General features: G+C 40.3%; 1 protein-coding gene across 4 annotated transcripts in view; it reads left to right on the top strand.

The window, feature by feature from the left end:
- pdlim5b (PDZ and LIM domain 5b) overlaps window positions 1-18,548 on the top strand; it is a 35,965-nt gene that overhangs the window by 10,479 nt on the left and 6,938 nt on the right. Inside the window, exons 3-9 of one of the 4 annotated variants that reach the window (XM_068706185.1) lie at window positions 4,023-4,174; window positions 13,512-13,545; window positions 15,498-15,520; window positions 16,373-16,393; window positions 16,547-16,573; window positions 16,849-17,003; window positions 17,872-17,899. In XM_068706185.1, coding sequence (XP_068562286.1) covers window positions 4,023-4,174; window positions 13,512-13,545; window positions 15,498-15,520; window positions 16,373-16,393; window positions 16,547-16,573; window positions 16,849-17,003; window positions 17,872-17,899 — 440 coding nt within the window. Of the gene's footprint in view, window positions 1-4,022; window positions 4,175-13,511; window positions 13,546-13,863; window positions 14,343-15,497; window positions 15,521-16,372; window positions 16,394-16,546; window positions 16,574-16,848; window positions 17,004-17,871; window positions 17,900-18,548 lie in introns of all 4 variants that reach the window. The other 3 variants (XM_068706183.1, XM_068706184.1, XM_068706186.1) reach the window with 3 other exon arrangements.

Raw genomic sequence — 18,548 nt, forward strand, 5'->3', positions numbered from 1 at the left:
GTCCCCTCCCAACTTCTGTATTCCACCTACTTCTCATCTCTCTACCTCTTTATTGTTTGAATAATTTATGCAAGGTGTTGCAGGTGTGCAAGCGTTAAAGAGAAGACAATAAACTGTACTTTATGGCTTTTGCTTGTGCTAGCCCAGCAGGTTGCCGTGCGCTGTACTAATGTTCTCTTCACAGATTCATCCCAGAGATTCTGCAGGGTAAACTATTTCTTTTTAATGAGCTTTACAGGTTGAATGTACAGTCCTGCCAGTTCTGTGAGTCAATCTGCTTTAGCCTTGTGTGTTTGTGATGACCTAATGTTAGGCCCAAGTCTTTTCCATATAAGGTTCTCTATCTTAGTCTACCCTATACAGACATGACATGCTTCTCCCAGGCCTTCAGCCTTCACCACAAGACACTTCCTGTAACATGACTTCTCAAAAGTGAAATGACCACAGCCTTACTTACTCAGTAATTTCACTGAAGTCAGGAAGTTACACCAGCATGGAAGGTGATTAGTATCCCAGTAGTGCTGAAGTGTTATCTCATATATGTTACCTTACCGTAAATGTTTTAGGCTTCTTCTCCCTTATAGAGTTTTGTGTGGAATTTAAAATGTTTAACGAAACACTGTAAATCAGTGGTTTGAAAGTACAGCATTGATCTGAAGAATTCCAGTATAATAGGAGGTTTGGCAGCAGCCTTCTCCACTGAACAGAAACCATCTCCAGAGAGGCACTGTAGGTCATAAATTCTGCCATATCAACTACTTAACAAAGCTGCTTTCTCTCCAAATAGAACCTCTGTCTTGTTTTCACCAATAATGGCTCTTATAGAATGTTTTATTTTTCTTTATTCATTTATTGCCTTACTGAGGATAAGCTGATTCCTGAGTAAACATCTAAATCTTAACAGATTTTGGAACGAACCAATTTTCTTTTCAGCTTTTATGACTGTTTTTGATTACGGCTGTATAATAGATGAATTGAAGACACATGGAAGCAATGGACTGTTTTTAGGCTTCTGCTCCACTTCTTGTGTTTTTATAGTAAAGTCTGGTACCAAATCCCTCTAAATGTCTCTTCATCTCTTTAAAATTGTTAATGTGAATATGCTATTCCTCCACAAAGACCATTTTTTACCAGCAATAAATAAAGAGGCCGTTTAGCTCGTAATATCATAATCTCCACTGAGGATTTGTCGTAAGCATTTAGATATATCTCCCAAGTATTGAGCAATATGCTGTATTCAAGCTACATTTGTAGGAGCAGAGGAACATGTGTTGTTGGGAAGAACTAGTCATTACCAGTAACTGCAGTGCAGTAAAATCAGCAGCGTGGAGAGGACCACAGCAGCACAGCAGCCACACCATTATGTGGCTGAAATCCCATTCATGTAAGCGCAGTTGGAAAGACACTTCATTCAATCAGAGACGTCCTTCTTCTTACCTTTTTAAATGAAACTTTTTGACTTGTGTGAAACTGCCTTGGATGACGTCTTTTTTTGGACAATATTTGTTGCTGAAACATCCTCTTCTTCTCTCTTGAGAGATCTGGAGTAGAACATCCAAAAGTTCCAGTTCATTACTTATCTTCTCTTCGTCACGAGTGCTTCAGACCTCTCTTGATTTATATTTATAGACTGTGGATGCCAGAAATTCCTACTGTAACATCTATTTGCTTTGTATCCATGTGAGAAAGACAGTGTTTGACTGTAAGAAGTTGGGATTTATAAAGTGCTCTCTGTTCACCGCAGACTACAGCATTTAACATTGTTAACCGCATATAAAACCATATTTTTTGTGTGAGAATGTTACAGGAGTCTTCTCTTCCCTTCATGTCTGGAAATAGTGTTTGAGGAGTTGCCATATATAGAGCTGTATAGTATTGTCTTTTTTCACATCCCTACAAGGAGAGATCTTCAGATCTCCTTCTCTCTCTCTCTCTCTCTCTCTCTCTCTCTCTCTCTCTCTCTCCTCTCTCTCTCTCTCTCTCTCTCTCTCTCTCTCTCTCTCCTCTCTCTCCTCTCTCTCTCTCTCTCTCTTCCTCTCTAACAAACACGCACACACAGAGGGAGACACAGGGAGATTGAGAGAGAAGACTCTTATGTTCATTCATCAATCCAGCAGGTCATTTTCTGCCATTGACCTCTGGAGCTGTCTAGTAGAAGAGGCAGCACATGCCAGTGATCTCTGAAGAGTGCTTACACTCTGCGTTTAGGAGTAATGAGTTATTTTACTGAAAGTAAATGAGTCAGGACGGACTCATGTGGCAGGTGTGTCTATGAGTCTGTGAGTGAGTCAGTTGAAGCTGCGCTCATGCCTGCTTAGTGAGTACCCTGCCCTTTTGTGAGCAACACTTAGCATGTGGCTGCACTATAGGTTTCCTGGATGTTGGTATGCATACATCAGCCTCAGCTATGCATTCTACACTTCCTGCTACTGATCTACTTGATAATGACACAAGGAAAGCACGGCTCCAGAAAAAAGTGTGTCGGTCACCGCCACTGTCACTTCCTCATTCTTTCCCCCCCTCTCTCCCGCCCAGTCTTTCCCCCCATTTCACTATGAATGTTAACACAATGGCACATTCTTTACGTCTCATTGGCTCTTTTTTTAAAGCTAAAGAGGAAGTCTTTTCAGAGTTAGTTAACCTGAATGCATTCTTCAGCAATAGGGAGAGGAAATACCTTGAGTTTCAATTCATCACGCTTCATGCCCTCTTCATTATACTCTTCTGTCTCTCAACACATTCATCTCACCTGAGCTGTTACCTCACGTGCACAAGTGTGCTTCCCATGTCCTTATTTGAAGTATTTAGTAAGTTCACGTCACACTGCTGGGAGATTACATAGAGATATGACCCTAACAAAAGCAGCATAATAGAATAAGCTCACAGAGTTCTGTTCTGTTCCAGCATGATTGCAGGTTACAGGTTTTGAGTGCGCTCAGTGCGTAATCACTGGTCAAACACCACACCTGGTAGAGAGTCACCCCAGCGTCATGGTTTTAATACGTTACTTCCTGCGTGTGTAATGCAAGTCTCAGCATGGTGAAAAGGGGTAGAAGATCTGATAAATCTTAATCTTACTTTACGCTGCTCCCTGGTAGAAAGACAGTTGTCGACATTTAAGCTTTTAAGCCGTTGCCTCCATAGTTGGAGTCAAAAGTACGAAGTATTAACTGGTTCCACCTCTCAAAATGAGGAGGCTTTTTACATTTCCCATATTAATAGTATTAAGCTTTAATTTGCTTTGAAAAATACTTAAAACTCAGGTTTCTGTTTAATTTATAATACATTTATAGAGTTTGCAATACATAGATACCAGTTTACTCAATATACAAAGGCTAAGAGTGTGTGATTGGGAGGCTGGGTTGGGACAAGAGGTGGAGCCATAAGCTCCCAAAGGAAAACCTGCTTCAGAGCAAACAAACTGTGCTCCAGCACCTTTCAGCACCACAATAACAGATGAAGCACACGGCAAAGGAAACCCTGCGTGGCTTCAAGTCTCTGAATTCCATTAAGACACCCAGCAAAAGCAGTGGATGTGGCCCCCTTAAAACATCTAAAGAGGAGATCTGAAGATTACAACTCACCAAAACTATATATATATATATATATTTAATCTGACAGCTTGAAACGACACCCCGTGATGCCGTAATCATTAGCAGTGGTGCTCTTTCAAAGTGCTGAATACAGCACATAAATATGTGTTAATGAGAAATATTCAGTTTTTAACTTCTAACTATATTTACTATATTATTATTATACATATACTATCAATTTACACGCCTGTGGTGTCAGAGAAAAGTAAATATGTTGGTGTTGCCTTTATACACAACTGAATGCTTCCATTCTTATGATAAGTATCGACTGAAGTGCTCTATTGGTATCTGTATCACTTTAAGGGTAGTGGAATTGGAACTGGTATTGTCACTTTTTAAACGATACCCAGCCTTAGTGAATACTCTTTGTTTGGTGCAAAATGATCAATGGCTTCTTTTAAACAAAAATGTCTTTGTGTTTCGTTGCAGCTGACTGATGGAGGCAAAGCAGCCAGAGCCAATATGAGTGTTGGAGACATCATTCTGTCCATTAATGGCGTTTCCACAAACGGCATGAATCACCTCGAGGCCCAGAACAAGATTAAGGCCTGCACAGGCAATCTCAGCCTCAATCTACAGAGGTAACAGTTGCACACATGCATGCACACATGCATGCACACATGAGCGCACATTTTCTACAACATAATCTATGGATTTCCTCACTCAGCAATGGAATGCATACTTTGTTGATTTTGCCAACCAGTGTGTATTTACTGTAAGCCTGTTTAAAGAACTTGTCCAGATCCAAGAGTTTCCGTACTGTAGTGTGTATTTGAAGATACTTTTCACATTATTATTATTGTACAGACTAACAAAAATATCAGTTTGATTGTCATGTTTGTTTTATTTGTGCTCCTTATTATTTGAAACAGATGAACTCCCGTTGTGCTTATTTAAAACACATCAGTGTTTCTGCCACAGCAGATGCTACTGTAGCTACACGAAGTTTGGAACGTTAAAAAGACTGAATGAATTAAGCTTGATGTTTCTTGCATGGTTTATGTATCTTGTCATCTCCATTATAGTTGGACAACTTTGGCTAGCAGGCATGATATTGGAATTATAGTGATTCCCTTGTGTTCTGAAAGGTTCATTTTAAGACAAAGCAATTGTACAGTTTACAGTGTAGCATCACACATTGGACTGAAACACATTTAATGTAAATCAATAGAATTGAGTTAAGTTCCAGTTACACTGTGGGACCAAGATATTGACATTGGATCTCCAGACTTTAATGCCTCATCAGAAACTGACTGCATATAATGCTACACTGCACACACACATTTACATTATTATTTATTTTATGACGGTGAGGTTCTTTATAACACATAATCTGTAAAAGTCCTCAGATCAGTTTTTGTCTGGTTAAGCTGAGTTCATGAACTGCTCCTCTGCTTCTCCCATTAGACAAAAAGAAGACCCTGGTATTCTGGGGCCTTTGGGTATATTAAAGCTGTAGTGCAGTGCGGGGAGCACTGTCCATGAAAGTTCCCTTATATAGCGCTCCATTAAGCCGTAATACGTGCTTCAAAGAAAGGAAAACCGGGTTTCAACTGAGGTTGCCATTAAATTTGTCCACCAAGGAAAGGTTTCAGGCCAAACTACTTATATATAGTCCATGCACAGGAAGGTCTTGAGTTGGTTTTGTAGAACAAGAAATAGTTCAAACTCAACACTACTTTTCACAGGCAGCAGTGCATGTCCAAGATCAGTTCACTTAGCTCGGAACTTGCTACAAACCGCAACAAGCTGTGCATTATTTTTTTCTTAAAGAAGATCAATCAAAACAAACGAGGAATGCCTTTTAATGAATTTTAGCCAAACATTTCCTGCAGCCAAGCAAAAAGTTTAGTGTCGAACACAAATACATAGAGGCGAAGCACGCGCACTCTCCAAGCTGCACAACATGTTGACAGAAAAACTCAAAGCCTGGTTTGCATGTCCTGTCATTCCATCACCGCATCAAACGAGAAAGAAGCCTCTTTGCTCTAAACGTGGGAAAATAGTCCTAAAATAGCCCTGTACCACAGCTGCATGTAATCTACTGAGGGTAATGGCTGCACAATGAAACTTCAAACATTCTGGCCTCACAGGGCATGTTACTACAATTAAAATCACCCTGTAGGCAACAAAGGTTTCCTTGTTACAAATGATACATTATTGTAGTTTTTAGAGGATGGTTTGCTTGATGTTGATATGGCATTTCTTTATTCAGTGACACAGAAAGAAGAAACAACACCTTACTGTGTGTATACACATCTCATTTCTGTATTCAAATGATTTAAATTGGGTACTTTTTACTTGGGATTTGAGAGTTAAATATATTATATTAGTGCAAAGAAGGTTGAACAGTCGCAGTGACTATTATGCTTTTGTCTTCTAAAAATCTAAAGCTCAGTATAACACATGTATTACTTTCAAAAGTAATACACTTTCTCCTTCCATGTTCTCACAGTTGATTTATGGTTTTGATGATCACTGATAAGACCTTATCATAGATTCTTATCATAATAACATTCCAAAAGAAGATTAATGTGACGACGGTGTCGTACCATTATGTCACTTTGTCATAGTTCACATTCTTTGGGCAGTTCCCTAAAATAACACTTGTGCGTCCAAACCTACATGATGCAGGTGTGTACAAAAAACAGCCCTATATGAGTTTACCTTTTTAACTTATCTATTTGAATAAAATCTTAAACAGAACATGTGTATAGGCTGTATGCACACTAATGTACATGCACTGATTTCACTATCAAGGGCTAGATCATGAGATCTGCTTAAACACACTGGAAACAATTATGTAAGAGATGATAACACCTACAGTTGTACATTAACTCGTTTTCATAACATAGATGTGGTTATAAAGTAACTGTCATATACAATCACATACAATATGTCCGATGGCTAGAAATGTGGAACAACAAAAAAACATCTAATTAACATGTTAGCATTGCATACTATTCAATCATTCTGTATGTTGTCTAGCCCAAAAACAGTCATTGGTGCCATTAGTTATGTCCTTGTTGCTATAGAGGGGAAACGTGTTTTCAGAGAGGAAATGGACTTGGGGTTTGAAATTACTCTCCTCATCCTGTCGTCAACTGTCAAAATGAATCTGAATGTGCAAAGAGCTGTTGTGTATTTTGTGACACAAGGAAAAAAAAACAGGTTTTCCTTTTCAACTTTGTGGTCTCAGAAAACATGTCAAAACATAGTACAGTACTTTCCATTAACAGAACAGACTGGTTGACTAAAAGTTTCCTTTTGGGATTGGGGTCCACTTCAGAAATGACCATCACACACACACACACACACACACACACACACACACACACACGCACACACAGTCCTTCATTTCACACGATAACATCTACCTCAGCAGAACATGCTCCATGTATACAGTCCTTTCTGAGTTTTAAGCTTGTGGTAGTGATTTGATCCAAACATGTTTTCTGATTATCCATCCCTTGATGTATACAGTTGTGGTCAAAAGTTTACATACACTTGTAAAGAACATAATGTCATGGCTCTCTTGAGTTTCCAGTTATTTCTACAACTCTGATTTTTCTCTGATAGAGTGATTGGAACAGATACTTCTTTGTCACAAAAAACATTCATGAAGTTTGGTTCTTTCATGACTTTATTATGGGTTAACAGAAAAAGTGATCAAATCTGCTGGGTCAAAAATATACATACAGCAGTGCTAATATTTGGTTACATGTCCCTTGGCCATTTTCACTTCAATTAGGTGCTTTTGGTAGCCATCCACAAGCTTCTGGCAAGCTTCTCGTTGAATCTTTGACCACTCCTCTTGACAGAATTGGTGCAGTTCAGTTAAATTTGATGGCTTTCTGACATGGACTTGTTTCTTCAGCATTGTCCACATGTTCTCAATGGGATTTAAGTCAGGACTTTGGGAAGGCCATTCTAAAACCCTAATTATAGCCTGATTTAGCCATTCCATTACCACTTTTGATGTGTGTTTGGGGTCATTGTCCTGTTGGAACACCCAACTGCGCCCAAGACCCAACCTTCGGGCTGATGATTTTAGGTTATCTTGAAGAATTTGAAGGTAATCCTCCTTCTTCATTATCCCATTTACTCTCTGTAAAGCACCAGTTCCATTGGCAGCAAAACAGCCCCACAGCATAATACTACCACCACCGTGCTTGACGGTAGGCATGGTGTTCTTGGGGTTAAAGGCCTCACCTTTTCTCCTCCAAACATATTGCTGGGCATTGTGGCCAAACAGCTCGATTTTTGTTTCGTCTCACCACAGAACTTTCCTCCAGAAGGTCTTATCTTTGTCCATGTGATCAGCAGCAAACTTCAGTCGAGCCTTAAGGTGCCGCTTTTGGAGCAAGGGCTTCCTTCTTGCACGGCAGCCTCTCAGTCGATGGAGATGCAAAACACGCTTGACTGTGGACACTGACACCTGTGTTCCAGCAGCTTCTAATTCTTGGCAGATCTGCTTTTTGGTGGTTCTCGGTTGACTCTTCACCCTCCTGACCAATTTTCTCTCAGCAGCAGGTGATAGCTTGCGTTTTCTTCCTGATCGTGGCAGTGACAAAACAGTGCCATGCACTTTATACTTACAAACAATTGTTTGCACTGTTGCTCTTGGGACCTGCAGCTGCTTTGAAATGGCTCCAAGTGACTTTCCTGACTTGTTCAAGTCAATGATTCGCTTTTTCAGATCCATGCTGAGCTCCTTTGACTTTCCCATTGCAGCGTTTGTGGGCGTTTGTATCCAATGAGCCCTATTTAAATGGCCTCAGAGAAGTCACCAGCTGTAGTCACTCATAATCACTCACAAGAAGTTAAGAGGCCATGCTATGAAGCTCATTTCATTGACACAACTTTCTAAGTCACCAAAATTGCTTATTCATGTTGCTGTATGTATATTTTTGACCCAGCAGATTTTGTCACTTTTTCTGTTAACCCATAATAAAGTCATGAAAGAACCAAACTTCATGAATGTTTTTTGTGACAAAGAAGTATCTGTTCCAATCACTCTATCAGAGAAAAATCAGAGTTGTAGAAATAACTGGAAACTCAAGAGAGCCATGACATTATGTTCTTTACCAGTGTATGTAAACTTTTGACCACAACTGTACTTGATATGCAGTGATATGACCAGTGAATTTTATGTGTACTTTTTGTTCCACTATCATGGAAATCTTGTTGCTGAGAAGCTGACAGTCAGTTACACAAGGCGGCTGTGGGAAGTAGCCTTAGGAAAGTATGATAATTGATGTTTATTTATTGACATTGAAATATGCAGCACAGCGCAAAAAAAACATGACTCCACAGAGGTTGTGGCTGGCCGCACCTGGTTCCAAAACCTCTAAGATAAAACATATCAACACTGCTAGCTCTGCTATCCCACCATCTTCCTATGCTTTACACACAGATTCAAGTCAGCTCCCACTGCATGAGAGGAAATGAAATACAACAGCATGTAACATTGACCTTCGGGACATCCTCTTAGTCTCATTATACTTCTCATATTTTGATTACACAACCCCCTTTCTTCTAACTTTAGATTTGATTTACCAAAACTGCAACCTTGTTTTAAACACACCTGTTGGACTTCCCCACACACAGACACTGCTGTAGCAACATTTTATACAGGGTTTTTTTTTTTGCCCACAGGCCACTTACTGTAATCACCAGGCAGCTAGGCGGCTGAATCTACAGATATCCTCATACATGGCTAATGTACTCCCAGCAAGTCTTATGAAATAGTTATAACAGGGTGAAGTAGAGGACAACCCAACTGTAGCCCAGAGCCCCTATGACCCCTGGTTGTCTTAGCCAGATGTGGTATGGTGGTTGGAAGAAAAGTAAGAAAGGATGGGGGCTTGTTATTGCATTGCTTGGATCTACATTAAATAAATGTATTAACTAGAGGTGCAGTTTATTCTTTTGTGGTTTGCTGCAACCGGAGAACTGGCCTTGAGGAGAACTCCCCTCATTTCCCTGCTTGCTTTATTCATTGATCTGATCTGGATGCTCGTTTGATTGCTAAATGCAATTTAATTCAAATTTGAATAGCTTTTCTCTCGCCTTGTGGTTAACTTTTATTCCACCGTTTGTTTGTCAAGACGAGCACGCATGACCAGAGAGTTATCACTCACACAGTGAAGTGCTCTAGAGGGTCCTGACAAGGGACACGGAAATAAATGGTACGAATGTCCTCCGTCACGATGATGCATGTGACTGCTGATATGGACTAGTGCACGTGGTCCCTACTTGACACGTGTACAGACCCATTAGACACGGGCAAGTATCCAGGCAACTGACAGCAGCAACAGGCTGTCCAGTTGCACGATATGCTTTGACTCTGGTATTAGCAGTCATGTTTCTGTCATTGTTAGCACTGTTGCCGTTTTAAAACGCTGTCCCCTTCTTGTTGTGACTCTTTCCAGTGAATTTTATGTAAAGTCCTCATAAGCTTTACATAAAAGCACAAAATTCCACTCCGGGATGCTCATTTTTGGTGAATTATGAGGGAGCAGTGGGAAGAAGGGGAACATGGAGAGATGGGAGAGGCCATGTGCCAGACACAAGCTGTGAGTTTTGCCACTGAGCGGATAGGCTGGCTGCACAGAAAAACAGAAAGAAATATTATTTTCCACACCCGCTTATTCCACATCTCTCTGTTGGAGTTTTTGTTTTGCTTTCCTATGTTTTTCTTTCTACTTCTTGTTTTCCTTCTTCTCCATGCTTTGGCTCAAATCAAGATTTGCCAGGTCTCCCACAGAGTTTTAACATTCATCAAACAAGTTCATTATAAGAGGGCAGGCCTTTTGGAATAATGTATTCTGTGCATGACGTTACTGTAGTAGCGTGTGAATTCTGTGACTCTGTAATATCTATACAAAGTTCAGATTCCTTTAATATGATGAGAGTGAACAAATCTATGTTTAGATGTTGAATCCAAAGAGAGGGTGACAGATGCGTGGAGTCAGACGATCATTTAAAATGTTCCTGTGGTACTTTTCCAAAAGAAACTGTGTGTGAAAGTCAAGTGAAAGCAATGTGGGGAAAATTTAAAAATGACTCGTATGTTATTCTGTTAACTGGTAAGATGTGTGTGTGTGTGTGTGTGTGTGTGTGTGTGTGTGTGTGTGTGTGTGTGTGTGTGTGTGTGTGTGTGTGTGTGTGTGTGTGTGTGTGTGTGTGTTTGTGTGTGTGTGTGTGTGGTGAGAAAGCTGTCTATTAGCTGCTCCATCATTCAGTCAAATGCCACATGCCAGACTGTTTCTCTTGGCCCTCAAAGAGACACGGGCAGGGTTGGAAATGTGTCATTCTGCTTTGCCCTCAGGCTTATTCCTCAGGTTAACCTCCTCATTCTCTTATTCTGGAGCTGTGTGTGTGTGTGTGTGTGTGTGTGTGTGTGTGTGTGTGTGTGTGTGTGTGTGTGTGTGTGTGTGTGTGTGTGTGCGTGGTTGCACAGACATGTCAAAGTTGATGAAAACCAAACTCAACAACTTTTTTGTTCTTCCAAGAACACTTTTGCTTCCAAGATAATGTTTATTTATATTTTGCACTTATTTATTATATGTTTTTTTAATGTATGTAGGTTTTAAATTTGGTCCATAAATAAATCTTGTAGATATCAGCATCTGTAATCTAATAAAACAAGGCATCCTGATTAGATTAGGAGGAACCAATTGGAGTGTGTTCTGGGCTGAGCAAAGCCATGACTGTACCTTCAACTGGTTTGTCAGTATTATGAGCACTTTGACATACAAGGAAAACAGATATTTTGCATTTATGGAAGTATAATTAGAGGAGACTCATAAAATATCACATATTCATCGTTATGCAGAGGATAACACACAAGTGTTTACTATTATATATATGTTGTATCTTTGTGTTCTTTGTTCGAGAGAAACTACTGTATGACATCTATGAAAAGTACAGATGACCATGATAATTATGCTGGTGTGATACATGAAAAAGACAAATGCTGTATAAACCTCACTCTCAACTATTTATGGAGGAAAACACTTAATGTTCTATCCTAAAATAATATTTACTCTAAATAATATATTGTATATGTTTTAGTAGGTATTCATGTCTCGTTGACATACAAGTCCTATATGTCCCGTGGAGTCATGTTTTTTTTTTTAATGAGCATTTAGCCTTTTGAATAACCCTGAAAACAATGATAGTTGTAACATGGAACAAACATCACATTTCATTACAAATTCCATGGAGCACAACGAATAGATCTGTTCTATTGTGATTAAATGTGTACATGATCAACAAAAAGTAAGTCTCTTTGTCATAGCAGAACAAAAGCAGGTCCAGCTAGCCAGGGAGCGGGACAGCACAGAGGGGCTGAGCTCAACAGATGTTCACAGGACCACCCTAGCTAGTGTTTGTTCAGTTTTCTCTGGGAAAAAGAGTGATAGGGAGTGAATCCGCCCAGCTGCCCCTCTCTGGGCCACTGATGGCAGATACACATTGCCTCATTGTAGACTGACTCCACATTTGTAATGGAATGTGCTTTTTAATCTTTAGACCTTTTATTGTTTTCATTGGCATAGCCATCTGCTTCTCCATAAGCAGGTCCAATAATATGAGTTTGGAAAATAAGCATACCGTATATTAGCTGCTAAGTGGAAACTGCAAGTGCAAGTATGGGCATGGATGACATCAACATCTGGTTGGAGGGTGGGGCTCTTTAATAACCTGATGGTGCCAAGCTCAGCTGTTGCGCCTCGGCTCAGTTAGAAAGGAAAGGCTTGAGAGTTTGTTCACTGGTTTCCTAATATGGTAGAAAGGAAGTACGGCAGCGGACATACTGTAGCTTCTGGTCCGGGACCTGACTTGCTGACTCACGTCGTCTATTTTTCTATTTTGTTTTTAATGAGAATTAAGGGACACCTTGTCTGCGTGTTCAGACCAAATGTAGCACACAAATTCAGCTTTCTGAATTTTAGTTTTAATGCTTCACTAATGGAATCATTTAAGCCACTTTAGTTACCTGACATGGACTTACATGTGCCTTGTTTGACGTAAAGGGTGCTATATGTTGCATTGCAGTGCATTAATACACAATAAATCCTAATGTGTGTGTGTGTGTGTGTGTGTTTTATTTGATGTTATATTGTGCTAGACAGTGCTGGCAAGTAGTAAGAATTAAACAAAAGAAGGGAATGAAAGTGTTGTTGGCTATTTTCCCGTTTCTATCCAGAGCACATCAACAGAACAGACAAACAGACCACCCCCTCTCTCCCATAGGTGATAAAACTGTGACAGCTGCTTCAATCATAAGTGTAATTCAGATGTACACTATGCTTCAACATCAGTCTGCACATGGACTCAAACGTTACAGTATAGCATGTTCACACATACTGGTAGTTTTTCATGTTTTAGCAACAACTACTAATTACACGTACTTAACCATCTTCAAAAGCAAGCAGAACATTTCCTACTTCCAGGCCACCATTTGTTTCCGTTTATTTCAGTGCACAATAAGAGTCCATTTCCAGAGCTTGTACTTTGCTTGAGATGGTAATCACTGGAAACGTTGTTGCATTCATTTATTTATTTTCTAAATCACAGTTATGTTGTTATAACACAGTAATTCAGTTTTTCTTTTTTGAGTGTTTAAACGATGCCCTGACATCCAATATACAATCATCCTTACAAAAAATGGAGGAAGCATTAAATCAAAAATAAAAATAATAAAAAGTATTTTAAACAGAAAATTCAACCATTATCACAAAACATCACCCTTTCACTATCCATCCTACAAACTGAAGTATGATTCTCACAGCAGTTAGCATGTCCAGTCCTTTAATGTACAGAAATTAAACTTTAATGCAAAATTATGAATGGTTGTTATGCAGATGTTGCTTGTGCGGTATTTACATGATTTTCTCTCTGTCTTCTTAGACCCTCCAGTGCCCCTAAAGATGGAGTACCTAAGGTAAGGAGTAAAATATTAACTAAACCTGAATACCATTTTATATTTACATATTACAACAGTAATTAAAAGTGAGCATGTTCATTGTGCCCTTCTGAGATTATGTCAGAAAACACATTGGCTTGGCATGCATTAGTGACCTGACAGGCCACATGTTATACTTGTATAGCACAGGCATGACTTTCATTCATACATAAGTGTGAAAACCCCTTTGATTTTGACGTGGTTGTTGTGCTGTGCTTTTGAGAATGCTGGTTTACATGCATGAGTTTATTGTGGATTTGCTGTATTTGCATGCTGTGTGTCTCCACATTGATCCAGGACGAACCTCAAGAAATCATTAAGCCAGTCCCAATCACGCACCCTGTCCCAAGCACTGCATACACCAAGACAGCCCGGCCCTTTGGGGGGGACAGCAGTGTGGTCACAGCTTCCTCCCCGGCTGCCCCCTCCATTCCCTCACAATCCTCTGCTTTCAAGCCAGCTGCCCCTTCTCAACCACCACAGCCTCCGTTTCTGCTGAAGTCAAGCCTCCCTGCCACGGACTCCCCTCCAGCCAACTCAGTTCCCAGGCCCAGTCCTGCTCGCCACACCTTCACCTCCCCGTCTGCCTCTTCCTCCTCATCCAACTCCTCTTCTCCAGCTAGAGTGACAGCCCCCTCCTCCCATCCTAATGTCCCACAGCCCTCCGTCTATAACACACCTATCAACCTCTACTCTAACAACAATGCTTGTGAGGTGGTCATTGGACAGAGACGCGGCCTTTTGGAGAGCCAGGGGCTGTCTGAGCCCTTCAATGGGTAGGTACCAATCATCCAACCACCATACGTTTTCTTTATGTTAGTGTAACTGCAAATTATCATAGAGCGATTTAGGAATATATGTATGTTATGTGCTTTAGTCCAGAAGGAGTTGTGGTTCATAGAGGCCACAGATTAGCAGACATTTCTGCATTACAGTCTGCCTAGAAGAAAATAAAATATTCCATTCTGCTCTTCCTACACCTCATTCCCTATTCCACCTCAAAAAATGCGTCTCGTTTGGAAAGCTAACATTGAAACAGCCCATCACCTATCTGTTTTCACACAGCTGCATACAAGGAAATTCCGAAGCATGCCGCACATCTTGTTTGAATTTTCTGCAGGGCAACCGGAGAGGGAACAGAGTCTAGACAACCTGCTAACTGATGCTACTGCCTGCCTATCTATAATTGACGTTGTGGTTCTTAGCACTGCCAAACACACAGTCTGCCCAACAGGCGCTGCTGGTGCAACACTTGTTTCTAATTAGCCAGACTTCTGGCAGCTCTGGCCTTCTAGAGACTAAGTTTGGCTGGACAGGGCTTCATCAGCAGGATTTGGCTCACTGGTTGGGTCACAGTAGACTTAGCAAGACTAGCTAAGTAATTTGCCACTCATTCTTTACTCTCTGTCATCTGAAAAAAAATAGGTCACAGAGATCTGTTTTTATTGGCTTTAAGTGAGCAAGCAGCTTCACACTTAAATACATCTACCAAACCCACCTCTATCTGTGAGTGTTTTACAGAGTTAACAGTAGTGACAACAGTCTAATAAGAAATGTTTAGAATCTGTTTCTTAGTCTGGGTTTGGTCAGATAACCTGTGAAGATGTCAAATAGTAAAGAACAAAACTATTTACTGTAATACACCATGGAGATAATGAACACAAGAGTTTGAGTGGTATTATCTGTGTAATTTCTTCAAGCTTTCTGTTGCAGTTTACAGAAGGGAAGCGTATTTGTTGCAGCGTGTGCGTTTATGTTCCGACCTACATGCTTTGTTTGTGTTTTCTGTGGATTTGCTTCATGCACATTCTCTCAGAAGGGTCTTTCACTTCAAGGGCATGCGTTTCGGAGTATGGTTGATTTCTCAAATGCTCTATTCATGCTCCTTCTTTGCTTCGATCCTTTTCCATTCACCCCTTCTTTGCCCTCAGGAGGAAGAAGAGACAGACACCAAGTTAGTGTTGTGAATGATAATACATCTGCTGCAGTAGCTTTCTAACTATGTGGATTATGATTACAGCCCTCACATCTCTCTGGTTTATGATTACCAAATGACAGCATGCTTGCACTTCTTTGAGCTAACCCTCACAAACCTCACATTCGTGCTCATCCGCTTCCAGTACATGCTCATTTTTAAGGTCCAAACAAGCCCCATAAATTATCTCTGAGACGCCACAGGACGCGCAGTGGGGGTCAGCTCACACTGTTCGTTCACTCTCGTAGTGGAACAAGGCTCCGTGTTAGCTAATACTGCTATTTACAGCCAGGCCCGACAGCACACTCGGCTGTTGAAGTTACCCAGCTGTTCATCTGTCTAGCTCCATCTGTTATTGTTGTCAGTATGTTTAGGTCAGACAATTACTGTTAAATACATTCTGCTGTGGTTAAGAATAGGCCGTCTTTGATCATCCTTCACCCCGACTCATCTGACAAACAAGCAAGCACACAGAGAATAAAAAAGGCACATGCTTGGATTTTTGACATGAAATTGACTCACAGTTTGGAACAGTCCTTGAACTAAACTGTGGATGTAAACATTTCACCTAAATATTATTGCGTTCTAGAGTACACTGAAATTGTTTTAGGAAGAAAAGAAGGTGAGCTTTCAGTTTCAAAGCACATTACTCCCACCTTGTGGTGAGATGTGATCACTGTCACTTTCCTCTTTCACTCACTGTTATTAAATTGCAAACGGTGTGTTTAATTTCCCCATTTTAGTATAGTAAATCTTATTGCTTAATCAATTAAGATGTTTTATTATCTGGCTGACCTCTTCTCCTCTACTGTGTGGCTTCCTCTCTGATAGTGAACCTCAGAGAAGTCTTAAGTAAGTATAGGTCAGAACAGTTTCTTGACTTTCCCATATAAACAGTGCCGTGTCATACAGTTTACTCAGCACTTAATGTGACTTTTGAATTTGTCATTTCAACCTTTGCGCATTTTTCCCTTACTACCTTTTTACCTAATTGCTCGCCTGCAGAACTCCACCTCCAGCTAGACGGAGAAGGTAATTTTGAAATTAAACTGCAGTTGGGTCAATGTCAATGTATCTACAAGCTGCACCCATGATTGTATGTGGTGCACTTATTGCATAGTACAATATTATGTGTACTGTGTGTGTTGGTTGTTACTACTGTATTCATGTTAACCTACGTGTGTGTGTATAAACTGGCAGATTGTTTTAAGAGCTGTTTTTAGCAGTGATAAATATCATTGATACAGGTTTAAAACCCAGAGACCTTCCACGTCTGTAACATCATGATGGTTGATCTGACTGTACAGGAAACCCAATGTGGAGCCCGAGGATCATGCGTCTCCACTGAGCGATGCCAGCAAGAAGCGTCTGATTGAGGACACGGAGGACTGGCACCCACGAACCGGCACCTCCCAGTCCCGCTCTTTCCGTATGCTGGCTCAGCTCACTGGCACTGAAAATGGTGTGTACCAATCTGTGTGAAGGCTTAACGCTCAGCAGAAACATATTACAGTGTTTATGTTTTTTCTAAATTGTTGAATCTGGCTGAATATATTTCTGTAATATTTTAGGAAGTCAGGCTTAGCTTTGTGTTTCTGTCAGTTCATTCTAAATCTATCGAACCACTTTAGGCCAGAGCACATGATTTATCCAAAGGTTACCAATTTTATGGTAATCCTTTGTATCTTATTTCCTTTTGAAGCTTTTATATGGCTTTATTTATGTCCCTGCTTTATCATGTTATTTATTTGCCTCTTTAGATTAAAGTGATACAGTTTCTTTAGTCATATGACTTTAAGAAGTCTTTGATCACTGTAAGATTTAAAAGTATTGTTTTGACTATAAGTGACATCGATGGTTACACAATCAGGTTAAGGGTCTCCCTACATCCATAGGAGTTGTGTGAATGTGTGCATGGATCTGCTTAACCTATGCAAAACATAATTTACAGTAACTGGTTTATTAAAATTAGAATGAAGTAAGATGAGAGATTTAACCGTCTCTTTCTGTCGAATGATGTTACCAGACTGGTGTGGAGTCTGCCATGTACTTTGAACGTTTGATTTATATTCAATGTGCCCTGCTGCTTCTGCAGCTGTGAGCAATTTGGGAATACGTCCAGGAAGTTCTAGCAGGTTCTAGTTTGCATGGATTAGCCTTGCTCATTCGGTTCTTACCCTGACAAGATGAACATAGAACAAGCTGGTGCAGAAATAGAGCTGCAGCCAGTAGCAGCGTTGTTTTTAACAGTGTCTCCCCCTATTCCCACTGACGTCTTATTGTTCATTTTACCTTATTTTCATTGGTGTTTTTCTTTTTCACTGTTGCAGAGCCCGCTCCAGAGAACAGTGGAAAGAAGTAAGTGGTTGGTGTTTAATGATATAATCAAATTTGGTATGTGGTTGTGAGTGTTCATTCACTCTCCGTGTTTTGTCTGTGAGTATTTTTGTATTTCATAATAATAATAATAATTTCTTGATCATAGATGTTTCATATTCAGAGTTGGCCCTCAAAGCACTCATTTAAGCGCTTCCTGGATGATTCATAGCCTGTAAATCCTGATTTCCTGATCTTATGGTCCCACAGTATCACGCTTAATTTAAGGCTTAATTTGGAGAAACCGCTAAGGGAGCTCTCAGAACAAGATGGTTGAATGGAGACACCCATAGTCTTAGCATAGGCTGTGACTGCTACCGCTGTACTCAGTCTTAAGTCGATTTAATCCCCAGTAAACACAGTCTGCCTTCCGTACCAGATTTTCAACCAATCAGTGTGTCACTCACTGGAACCTGTGGGTAATTAAGTGGTATTGTGGGTAATAGCAGCCCTGCCAGAAGGAGATTCCTGCTCTCTTTCGGTTAGTGAGACTTTGAGGGCATATTACACATCTACCGTGGTTTATAATTCAATACACATCTGCAAGGAAAAAGTCTTTCATTCTATATTCATCTCCAACTGTGCTATTTGTATTATTTTTGTTGGTGTTGTTGCTATTTCCCCCCTCATT

This window comes from Cebidichthys violaceus, unplaced genomic scaffold (assembly GCF_023349555.1).
Source record: "Cebidichthys violaceus isolate CVI_PGR_0920_01 unplaced genomic scaffold, fCebVio1.0.p SCAF_12, whole genome shotgun sequence".
Lineage (NCBI taxonomy): Eukaryota > Metazoa > Chordata > Actinopteri > Perciformes > Stichaeidae > Cebidichthys > Cebidichthys violaceus.